Genomic DNA, 12,520 nt, shown 5'->3' on the forward strand with positions numbered 1-12,520 from the left:
GACCAAGTAACTTACCCTAGAGGCGTCCGCACACGATCACTTCGCGTTCCCGCATGCTGAACACGGTCCAGCAGAGTAGTCGTCTGGAACTCGTTCATGAACCAAAAACAAACTCGTCATCATCTCGCCCACTTCGCTCACCCAACTCAACTCACTCACTCACCACCCTCCCTCTTCCCTTACCTTCTACGCCTCTCTCTCTCTCTCTCTCTCTCTCTCTCTCTTTGCGCTTATATATCGCGCGATCCCTTCGCCACCCACTAACAAACTCCTCAACAGGCTCCGGCATAGAGATATAGAGTAGCGGCGGAGGGAGATGGAGCAGAGACGGAGGGTCGCCGACCGCCAGAGCAGAGGAAAGGTGGAGGGCCTGGAGGGGGAGGAGGAGGAGGAGGCGGAGCTTGCGGTGCATAGCCGGGTGAGGAAGATCAAGCGAGAGTCGGAGAAGATCGTCGACTGGTGGCCCCATCTCCTCCCGACCAGACCTCATCTCCGGGAGATCCCCCCGTCGCCTCTTGGGCTATCCGGTAGAGCCATCGCCGTCGGCGATTCGTAGGACAAATGGAAATCTCGTTGGTGTTGATTGAGATCGAGACTCGAGAGAGATCGACGGTCATGGGTTTGCCTTTTTGGCGGGCCGTTGTAATACGTCGTCGTCGCGGAATACATAATTGGATTAGTGTTCATAGTTGCCTTTAATTTCTCAAACTTAGAACTCTCTCATCGCCCGGATCAATCGATGCTTTGGACCAAACCACCGAAAAAAGTCGACATCAGATTAATTCAATTGAAAATTCGGCTGCCTTGCGATATTTTATTGGATTTTCTCGATTAATCTCTCGTACCCGATACTTGACTCGAACAGTTACATACGAAGTTGATTTTCATAATCACTTCAGAGCATCATATTTTAATCCATTCCATGCTCAATCGGGCTGACACTAACTTGTGGAATGCACTTTACCGTGTGCTAGCTCGGCCGGCCATCGTCCCGGACTATCTTCAAAGTCATATCCTCTCGGTATCGGCGCCGAATCCAATCTGACCAAACCGAGCTATTTATAGTTGGAATAATTGGATAATTTCTGTGCGAGTTGCTTTTGATTCGACAAAACTAGTTTCATTTTCCCCAAGAAGATTATCAAAGCTGTCATAGTTTGAAGCTAAAAATTCAAAGATGCTAAGGCATTCCTAACCGTGGGAGCTTCATGACGCGGCGGCCCAGCATCCATCGATCGGGCTCTATGGGCTCCAGTCCACCGACTGTGGCCGTCGGCTGTTCAAGATTGACACGCACCCACGATTCAAAAATCACAGGAGCGACGAGAAGAGGATGTGGTCGCTATAAATTCTCTCTCCCGACTCTATTTAACTTTCTTCTGCCTCTTCTTCTGTCTCTCTCTTTCTCTCTCTCTCTCTCTCTCTCGCGCTCGCTTGTCGGGTCGGTTTAACTGTTTCGGAGGAAGTCTAAGAAGACCCAAACTCAGCCCAATACTCTTTTGTTTGCTCCTCCCCAGGTTAAAAGATCCGCTTTTAGAACAGAAAATCTGAGGGAGGAGGAGGAGTGGCTATATCGGGATAGAGAATCGGGGAAGTGATTCCTATACTTCTGGGATTTTTGCAAAGAAGGTTGTTGAGGTAATTATCACTTTCATCCATCGGTTGAATGTTTTCGCAACTGTGGGTCGTTCATTTTCCGTGCGGGTGCTTAGTTAGAATCTTGGAATCGCTACGCGATTTCATGGTTTTGGTGTTTTTAGTCATCCTGCCGGCGAGGTGTTTGCTTGTTTGTCTGTGAAGGGTTTCTAGCTTTTCTCGATGGTTGGCTTCTCGAAAGGCCTTTAGGAGATCCGTGTCTATACGCCTGCATCGGTTGATTGTTTGACGAGTGAATATTGGGGAGTGATGCGATTTCATTTTAGTGATTGCGATCCCTGTGGGTTTTCTTTTTCCTTTCTGGGCGATGAATTGCGATTCTGATCTCATCAGTTTTTACTTGGCATTTTGGAACTTTTTGATCATTTCGTTCCTGGTTGCCGCTTCGGAGGGATTTGACCCGAAATTTTGATCCTTCGATCCTACTTCGTGTTCGTTCAATCCACTCACGCTTTAGTTCGCTTTGTCAGATAGTATACCTTGGAATCGGAGTTCGTTGAGGACTATGAACTACCATGCCAGAAACAATAGAAGACCTAGAGTACCTGCTCAGAGTGCCCGTCAAGAATGGGTTCCCAGAGGGTCTGCACCAAATGCTCCACCTGCAAACCCTCCGGCACCAGCGAACTTGAACCCCAGTTCCGATGATGGAACTTTTCTGTCTGATAGTGGGCATGCATCAAATTTTCGCACTTTTTCTCCCGATAGTGGGCATAGAGGGAACTTGCGAGGAAATGATGGGTTTGTGAATCACAGTTCTGTTCCCAGGGGTAATCATGGTCCAAGAAGTCACCCTGCAAGACCTTTGAATCAGAGAAGGGAGAAGGAAAAAGTGAGGAGCGAGTTCAATGAAGAGAAAGTGTTCAAGGACACGAATTTGCCTCAGTTGGTGCAAGAAATTCAGGAGAAGTTGATGAAGGGTACTGTGGAGTGCATGATATGCTATGATATGGTCCGGAGGTCTGCACCCATTTGGTCTTGCTCCAGCTGCTACTCCATTTTTCATCTCAATTGCATCAAGAAGTGGGCTCGGGCGCCCACTTCAGTCGATCTTTCTGCCGAGAAGAATCAAGGTATCAATTGGCGTTGTCCTGGATGTCAGCATGTGCAACTGACATCATCAAAGGAGATTCGATATGTGTGCTTTTGCGGAAATAGGACAGATCCACCTTCAGATTTATATTTGACACCACATTCATGTGGAGAACCTTGTGGGAAGCCATTGGAAAGGGATATCTTGCATCCTGGTGAGAGGGAGGAGGATTTTTGCCCCCATCTTTGTGTCTTGCAATGTCATCCTGGTCCATGCCCTCCTTGCAAGGCATTTGCCCCTCCACGGCTGTGCCCTTGTGGGAAGGAAACAATTACGACTCGATGCTCTGATCGCAGGTCCATTCTTACTTGTGGTAAGTGCTGCGATAAGCTTCTTGAGTGCGGGCGTCATCGCTGTAAGCAAATTTGCCATGTGGGTCCATGTGATCCTTGCCAAGTATTATTGAATGCTTCATGCTTCTGCGGAAAGAAGATAGAGGTTGTTCTCTGTGGAGACATGGCCATGAAGGGAGAAGTTGATGTGGAAAGTGGTGTTTTTTCTTGCAATTCAACTTGTCAAAAATTGCTTAGTTGTGGTAATCATTTGTGCGACAAAGTTTGCCATCCGGGTCCTTGTGGGGAGTGTGACTTATTACCGGGCAGGATTAAAACGTGCTATTGTGGAAAAATGAATTTGATGGATGAAAGAGAGAACTGTCTGGACCCCATCCCAACTTGCTCACAAGCTTGTGACAAGTTACTCCCTTGCGGAATACACTCTTGTCAGGAAATGTGTCATGCAGGAATTTGTCCTCCTTGTATGGTGATTGTTGCCCAAAAATGTCGTTGTGGCTTGACTTCTCGTACTGTTGAATGCCACAGAACAAAGGAGGAGATATTCACTTGTGATAAACCATGTGGGCGGAAGAAAAATTGCGGTAGGCATCGTTGTAGCGAGCGTTGCTGCCCTTTGTCAAATTCTAGCAACCTTCCTCTCAGTGACTGGGACCCTCATCTTTGCTCCATGGTCTGTGGCAAGAAGCTTAGATGCGGGCAGCATTCATGTGAATCACTTTGTCACAGTGGCCACTGCCCTCCTTGCCTTGAAACGATCTTTACCGATTTAACTTGTGCATGTGGTAAAACTTCGATTCCTCCTCCTCTGCCTTGTGGCACGCCCCCGCCTTCGTGTCAGCTACCATGCTTGATCCCTCAACCTTGTGGGCATTTATCCACTCACAGCTGTCACTTTGGAGAATGCCCTCCCTGTTCAGTTCCAGTGGCAAAAGAGTGCATTGGTGGACATGTGGTTCTTAGGAACATACCATGTGGGTCCAAAGACATCAGATGTAACAAACCCTGTGGTAAGACCAGGCAGTGTGGTTTGCATGCCTGTGGCCGGACTTGTCACCCACCACCTTGTGATTCTGACAACTCAGCCAGTGTAACCAGTCTCAAAGTTTCATGTGGACAGGTATGTGGTGCTCCTAGAAGAGATTGCAGGCACGCTTGCAAAGCACCTTGTCACCCTTCAGCGTCGTGTCCTGATGTGAGATGTGATTTCCCTGTCACAATAACTTGTTCTTGTGGACGAGTAACAGCAAGTGTACCTTGTGATGCCGGTGGGGCCAATGGCAATTTTAGCACTGACACCGTTTTTGAAGCTTCCATAATGCAAAAGTTGCCTGTGCCACTTCTACCAGTAGAAGCTACTGGGAAGAGAACTCCACTTGGGCAGAGGAAGCTGGTGTGTGATGATGAGTGCGCTAAAGTAGAGCGCAAGCGAGTTCTTGCAGATGCTTTTGACATCAACCCTCCGAACTTGGAAGCCCTGCATTTCGGGGAGAATTCTTCCGTGTCAGAATCAGTCATGGATCTCTTCAGGCGTGATCCTAAGTGGGTGTTAGCTGTTGAGGAGAGATGCAAGTTTTTAGTTCTTGGCAAGAGCAGAGGAAGCGCCACTAGCCTCAAAGTTCATGTGTTCTGTTCAATGCTGAAGGAAAAAAGAGATGCAGTGAGGCTTATTGCCGAGAGGTGGAAGCTTGTGGTAAGCGCAGCTGGTTGGGAACCAAAACGTTTTATTGTGGTCCACGCCACTTCGAAGTCTAAAGTACCAGCTCGTGTACTCGGAGGTAGGGGCTCTATAACCTCAAACATGTCACACCCACCCACATTCGACCTGTTGGTTGACATGGACCCTAGGCTTGTTGTTTCTTTCCTTGACTTGCCTAGGGAGGCAGATATAAGCGCTCTGGTCCTGAGATTTGGGGGGGAATGTGAGTTGGTCTGGTTGAATGATAAGAATGCGTTGGCCGTGTTTAGTGACCCCGCTCGTGCTGCAACTGCTTTGAGGAGGTTGGATCACGGCTCAGCTTATTATGGGGCTGTTGTGTTTCAGAATGGAGGTGCCGCATCCATGCCCAATGTGTGGGGAGGAGCTGTTCCGGCCAAGGAAGGGGCTTCAATTGGAGCTATAAAGGGCAATCCATGGAAGAGGGCTGTTGTGCAGGAGGTTTCTGATTGGAAGGAAGATTCATGGGGTGGTGAGGAGTGGTCTATTGATTCTCAGAGCTCCATTTTGAAAGATAAAGAAGCTCCTATATCTGCTTCCGTGAATCGTTGGAGCGTCTTAGATTCTGAAAACGCCACGAGCTCCTCTGCTCCGTCAGTCGGAAAGGAGATCAGTTCGATAAAAGTTGGAGGTCAGGTTGTGGTAGGATCTGAATCGAAGGCTGGTGGGTCTAGTTCGGAAGGAACGCTAGGACTCGTTTCCAGAGAAGTGGAGGTGGCCGAAGTAGTTGATGACTGGGAGGAGGCTTGCGAATGAAGTGTTTGCATTTCAGCTTTGTGGATCAGGAGCACCTGTTTTTTGTGTGTCCGCGTGGTTGGGTGGGTAGGGGTGGCTTTTGGATTTTCAGGTGTATCCACCATTGCTAATGGGGCTTAGACAGTTTTCATTTTGATATCTAGATTAGATGAAGAATGTTCTTTGCCATTTTTTTTTCCTTGGAAAGGACGTTCATGGCTCTGCAAGTAATGTCGCATTGTAATGAAGCGAGGACTTGCTTCAGATCCTGTCTCTTGATTCTAGAGAAATTTTTGCTTTCCCTCAATTTGTTCAGGCACATGAACGCTTGTAGTTTTTGCAGAATTAGTCCAGGGATCACAAAGATTTGCAGTTCGTCTCTTCCAAGTGGTGAGATAGAATGTGGACAACCTAGATTGAATAAGACCAAGTGGTGAATTCTTGAATGAAACCAATTCTAGGGTCAATAAAATTGTTATATCAAGTAACACGGCATTTCGAATGTCTAATTCCTGGTGAGGAGAAATAAAGAATTTGTTAGCATTGCAAGTTATAGAATGCCGTCCTTTCATTACGATGGAATTTATGTGAATGTTCCCTTCAGCCTGTCACTGTTTTGTGTTGCTCTCCCTTTGTTCCTTCTTTCCCCTATAGATGTTTAAAAATGCAGCAAGAAAACGTTGTGTTTTAAAGATTTCTTTTCCAGACAAGAATGGCCGTCTCCGTTATTCTGGCTTTCCCTCTCAAACATGAGAAACAATCCAAAATAAGAACATCTTCGCAGTCTCTGTCGTCCTTGATGCCCCTCTCTTTGTTATATCAGCCAAAGCTTTGAATCTACTGGAAGCACAGAGTCCGTAAACTTCATCTCACGAGTCTCTGTCCCTCTAAAAAAAAACTTGGTTTTCTCAGTTGGGCGCTTATTGGCGCCATAGCTTGCCAGTCTCATCTGTCTGATCCCTCACATGAGAGTTCACTCCTCTCTTTCGGGGCTGATATCACGTTTATAGCAGTAGCCAAGTTCACTCTCTGGCTCTTCTCGACAAGCTCTGTTTGGTCATGGATCCTCCGCTGAACCATGGGACTTTCTCTCGCCAGCCTCAGGTAAAGTTCCCGTTTTCTGAGATATAGATAAATGTCTCTAAAATCGCAGGTGATTGTCGGTTACCATTTTCAAGGTTTGGCATCAACCATATTAACTGTTTATGGTGCCTATTTGGCGAGTAGTTCCGACTCCGTCCTGGGATTATCATTGTTTCCTGGATGAGGGACCAACTGGTGAAATGGACTATTCTAATACTCATCATTCCTTTTCACTTCTCTAGCTTATTTGTTTCGATACTGTCTTGCATGTGATCTGTATAACTTCTGCCTCAGATGTGCGCAGGGTTTGATCAGCACCTATGTGTATACAAATCAATTGCAGCCGTTTGTGTTAGCTCTTGCATTTAAGTTTTTGATACCTTTGGCCATGTGAGAACATGTTTTCGGCTACGCATGCAGAAAGAAACATGGAAGCATCTGGCCCTCTTATCATTTCAGACCGTCGGAGTAGTCTATGGCCATTTGAGTACTGCACCTTTGTATGTTTTTGGAACAATCCCCGAAAAGGATTTCGTGTCAGATGAGACTCCATATGAGTTCTTCTCCTTCATCTTCTGGACAATCACCGTCATTTCCCTGCTGAAGTATGCCTTTATAGTCTTGATGGCTGATGATGATGGGGAGGGTAAGAGATTACTTCCATCCTAGAGTATGGGGTCGGTTTTTACAATGAATTTTGCGGTGGCGCTGATATAGCTTGCAAATTGTCGCAGGTGGTACATTCGCTTTATACTCGCTATTGTGCAGGCATGCGAAAGTGGGTCTGCTTCCGAACGATCGGTTTACCGACAAGGCTGTGCATTCGATGGAGACCCCATCTAGGATGAAGTTGGAATCGAGGGCCAGAAGGGCTCTCGAGAAGCACCGATTTAGTCAGAGCCTGATGCTGTTCTTAGCTCTGTTTGGTTCCTGTATGATTATCAATGACGGAGTGCTTACCCCCGCAATATCTGGTTCGGAAACCCTAATTAATCTTGTCAATTTTCCCGTATCCTTTTGACTTTTGAGACTAATCCACTTGACTTGAATAAGTTGGTCATGTCTTCATCCTTTTATGTTTGACCCAGTACTGTCAGCTTCTAGTGGCGTTGAGCGGTCATTGTCGGAGATTGTCGATTCATGTAAGATTTACAAGATATATCCAGTCGTAAGATGATAAAGAAGGAAATAATGATTTGGAAATGACCTATTTCTCATGTTTCTTGGCATTTGGATCTTACCAGCTTCCGCTTCGAAAGCCACTCAAGATTCCATAACAAATGCCTTGAAAAAATGTGAGTGTATAGCCATTCTCAATTCCTTCTCTGGGATGCGTTTGGATATCTTGCTCTACTGATTCTCTTTCTTGTCTTCACTATAGATCTACAATACAAATAAAATACTTTCGAGTGCCCTGAACGCCAATCTCTGTTCATTTTCTCCTTTTTTAATTTGTAATGTGTATAATTGGTCACCCAATGCTGTTCGCACCAAATGAAAGGCGGAATGTGCCGGTAATGCTTGTTCTTGAAGCAACATTTAGATACTTCGATCTGTTTGTTTGATATCTATTCTGTTTTTCCTTTTGTGTCCCAGATGTTCCTGTTCCTTCTGCGTGCATCATACAGATATGCCTTTTCATGCTGCAGTGTTATGGAACTGATAAAATTGGGTTCCTATTTTCGCCGATCGTCACCATTTGGCTCTTATTTATCAGTGGGATAGGTGTATACAATATCGTGCACTACAACCCTGACATTCTTCGCGCCGTATCCCCGGCATACATGTCCAGATTCGTGAGAAATATCAAAAAACGTAGTTGGAGATCTTTGGGAAGCATTCTTCTCTGCGTAGCAGGTAAGTGTGATCGATCATTTCTTTTCCCTCCCACTTCTTAGCTACTGGAATGGACATTACAATTAGTCTGTGAAAATGTTGACTGCTTTCTCTGCTGGTGTGAGATTTTGACAGGAACAGAAGCGATGTTTGCGAATCTAGGTCGCTTTTCAAAGAAGTCAATTAAGGTTACTTCATAGAGAGCTTTTGCTCTGGTAATTTCTTTTTTCATTGCCAAAGATTTGACAGATGATTGGATTCTGTCTCTCTGCAGATAACCTTCGCATGCTGCGTTTATCCGGTTCTTCTCGTATCCTATGCGGGTCAAGCTGCATTCATATCCAAAAACTGGCGGGTCGTCAAACACTTCAATCATCTCAGTAGCTCTATACCAGGTAGGTACTAATACAATCATGACATCTTTCTCATTTTCCTCTCTCTTTTTTAGTATCTCCCGACCCCCCTTCTTTTTGAACCCCGATTGCTTAGAAGGTTTTAACTGTGTGCCCAGTTCATACTCGGCATGGTTTCGTGGTGTTATCTCTGTTCTCTTCAGCAGTTGGGAGCCAAGCATCAATAACGGCCAGCTTCTCAATCATAAACCAGCTCCTGGCACTTAAGTGCTTTCCCCAGGTAAAAGTGGTGCACACGTCAGATAAGATACATGGGCAGGTCTACATCCCTGAGCTCAATTGGCTATTGATGGTCCTGAGCCTTTCGGTGACAATCGGTTTCCACAAAATCGATGCAATTGGATACGCAACAGGTTGGATTCCGTGTATGCAATATGTATATATCTCTATAAACTTTTGGGTTAATTAGACAGGAAATATAGACAGCGAGCGTTGGTATGTTCGATACATTGCTTGGCAAGTAATGAATTTTATCTACTTAGCTGGGAAGATATGCGAGAAGACGACAATTGTTTAGGACATACGATACTCATCTCTGATTTTTAACAAGAAACGGGGTCAAATTTCTGCAGGAATGGCCATTGTTTCAGGAATGCTTGTAACAACCTGCCTGATGTCACTGGTGATCTCTCTGTGCTGGGAAAAGAGCCTATTCCTATCCGCGTGTTTCCTGCTGTTCTTCGGCTTTATCGAAGCCATGTACCTATCAGCATGTATCTGGAACTTCCACCGGGGGGCGTGGTACCTCGTCATGCTCTCTGTGCTGTTCTTAACCATCATGCTCGCGTGGCATTACGGATCGATGAAGAAGTACGAGTTCAATCGAGAGAACAAGGTCTCATGCGAGTGGCTCACGGACTTCAGCGTGGGGCTGGGTATCTCCAGGGTCCCTGGGATCGGCTTCATCTACACAGAGATAGTGACAGGGGTCCCGGCATTCTTCTCGCACTTCGTAACGAACCTTCCCGCATTCCACCAGGTGCTCATCTTCGTGTCCTTCAAGTCTCAGCCGCTGCCTTACGTGCCCTGCGACCAGCGATTCCTCGTTGGCAGGGTCGGCCACAAGGACTACAAGATCTACCGGTGCATCGTGCAATATGGATACTGCGACCGCATCAGGGACACAGACGATTTCGAGGAGCAGATCATCCATTCCATCGGGGAATTCATTTCCCTGGAGGACTTCGAGTCCAACGCTTTTGCTGAAGGGGAGATGACCATGATCGGGAAGCCGGGCTCAGATGGGAACGCGGCATATGCCCTCATCCCGGTTAGCAACTCCATGTCCCCTGCATCCTCGAGTCAGACCAGCAAGGAAAACGAGACAATTTCGTGCCAGCCCGGGTCATCAAAAGGTCCTAGCACTAGTGCCCCGGTCAGGAGGAAGAAGGTTCGGTTCGTATTGCCTCCGGAGAGTCCTAAAATGCAAGCGTCTGTGCGGGAGGAGTTGCAACAACTCGTCGACGCTAGGGAGAGCGGCACCGCATACATCCTTGGCCAGTCCCATCTAGTGGCACGTAAAGGTTCGAACTTTATGAAGCGGCTCTTGATCATGGTCTATCTCCTCCTAAATAGGAACTCCCGGGAGCCTCCGGTCGCACTGAACATCCCCCACGCCGCGCTCGTCGAGGTCGGGATGGTGTACACGGTATAGTAAGAACCGGGGCAGTCCTCGAATTGGAGCATGTATTTGATGAGAAATGAAAGATTTTCATATATTTCACAGGGTCACCTACAGTCCATTTCGTTATCTCTCAGTGTAATTTTCCTTCTTACTGGCTAAAGTAACCTTAAGACAGACGAAACGTTACTACCCTATACCTTCAATTCCTTATCAAGGGTTAGTTTCTCACTCTATTCAACTTTTTTCGGGTCTCCGCACGATAATTCAAGGGATAATGTTACGAATGGCTACTGAACTTTGGCTCAATATATAATTTAATCTCTAAACTTTTAATTTCTTCAATATTGAATACTTTTATGTAATTAGGGGCTACATTGAACGTGTACCAAAAATTTAAATATCACATTGAAAAAATCAAAAATCTAAGAACCACATTGCACAATAGGCTAAAGTTTAGAGATCTTATTGAACAAATTAAAAAGCACATGGGCCAAATTGCATATTAAACCAAAGTTCATTAACCATTTGTATCATTTTTCGACATTCAACAACACTAGATTTGATTTCAAGAATTGAAAAGAGGAAACGAGCAACTTCGAAAGCGACGACGGGACGGTAGTTCAACCGACCGCCGGCAACAGGCAGGAACAATTTAAGAAGTTGGTAATTGACAATCAGTCTTTGGTGCCAGTTATCCATCTTAACTGTTGCTATGACTAGCTAGCTACTCGCTTTGTTGAAGTCAAAATTGTTTATATCGACGGCATTCGAGGTGCAAAGTATAAAAAGAGAATTATATTCGTGTATTTCCCGACCGAACTTAGGAGATCAGAAATAAGAAGAGATTATTAGATGAAACCTAACTCGGAGATATTATCGATATGATTTGTCTTTTACATAATAAGTAGAGCCAAGATCGAGGGATCTGTTTATTTACATGTTACACGTGGTAAGGCATGAGATGTTCATTTATTGACATTGGGCGGCGCCTGCCATGTCTCCTGTCATAGATAGGACGAGAAAAGGGCACATCCATTGTTTAGATTTCCCCCCTCACGAAACATGTTTAAAAAAAAACAAAAAACTCCCCTCCTCTCTTTTCAGAAATATATATCATATCATCCAAAACTTATAAATAAATAAAAAAGATGTCAATTCAATCGTGAAGTTTTAAATTTGAGTAATTTAGTCCTAAGGTTTTTGACGATTCGATGGTTTTTGCGATTCTATGGATTGTACCTATTTATGGCCATTCCAATCAATTTTGACGTTGACGTTGACATTGCCCGCCCTGCATGGCCTGACTGCCATTGAAGTGAAAATCTTTTGTAATTTTTTTTAAAAAAATAAATACACACATATATATATATATGTGTGATTTTTTTTAAATTACAAAGTTTGTTCAAGTAAGTGTAGACCGCACCGGCATGCCGTAGGATGGGCGGCGTCCATGTCAACAAATTCCTACCAAGATTGAGAGAAAAGACTATTTTGGCAAATCGTCAAAAGATTTAGAACTAAATTGGTCAAATTAAACACCCATTTCAAGAAACAGATCGGTTACCCCGCAATGTCCCGACGCAAAATAATGTTAAGGATTGGGTCGTCAAAGTCCAAATCCAAAAATATTCTCCCCTCTAATTGGGTCTTCAAACCCCTCAAGCCCCTTCGGATTTATTACGGTCTTAATCCCACTTGGTATATCTATCATTTATTATTATTATTATTATTATTATGGGTGATGAATGAAGCTCTTTTTCAACAACAAAAAAAAAAAAAAAGAAAGAGGAAAGATCAAATTAAAATGTTTAAAACTAAATTGGTATGTGCACAACGAGTTTAGGGCTTTTGTTTGATTATTATGATTTGTAAGTCTTCCTATCATTTTTTTCACCTAAGTAATTATTTCACCTAGTGTATGTGGATGGTCGAAATATCTTTGGATAGAAAAAAATGAAGAAGTGTTTTTACTTCATTCATTGATTGGGCAAAGAAGTGACATATTTACAGGCCGGGGCCGACAACCGATATCTCGGAACCCTCGCGTCATCTCGTCTCTTTCTCCCCTGC

General features: G+C 44.9%; 1 protein-coding gene across 1 annotated transcript; it reads left to right on the forward strand.

Moving 5' to 3' along the window:
• The first annotated feature begins 1,644 nt into the window (after positions 1–1,644).
• LOC115748689 (NF-X1-type zinc finger protein NFXL1-like) lies at positions 1,645–10,550 on the forward strand. The gene is given in 10 exon segments (XM_030685264.2): positions 1,645–5,559; positions 6,973–7,223; positions 7,312–7,551; positions 7,666–7,719; positions 7,822–7,872; positions 8,174–8,434; positions 8,549–8,601; positions 8,688–8,808; positions 8,925–9,179; positions 9,399–10,550. Coding segments are annotated over 10 exon segments (5,766 nt in total). The 5' UTR covers positions 1,645–2,161; the 3' UTR covers positions 10,481–10,550.
• Positions 10,551–12,520: the final 1,970 nt, after the last annotated feature.

The sequence above is a fragment of the Rhodamnia argentea genome, chromosome 1 (assembly GCF_020921035.1).
Source record: "Rhodamnia argentea isolate NSW1041297 chromosome 1, ASM2092103v1, whole genome shotgun sequence".
NCBI lineage: Eukaryota > Viridiplantae > Streptophyta > Magnoliopsida > Myrtales > Myrtaceae > Rhodamnia > Rhodamnia argentea.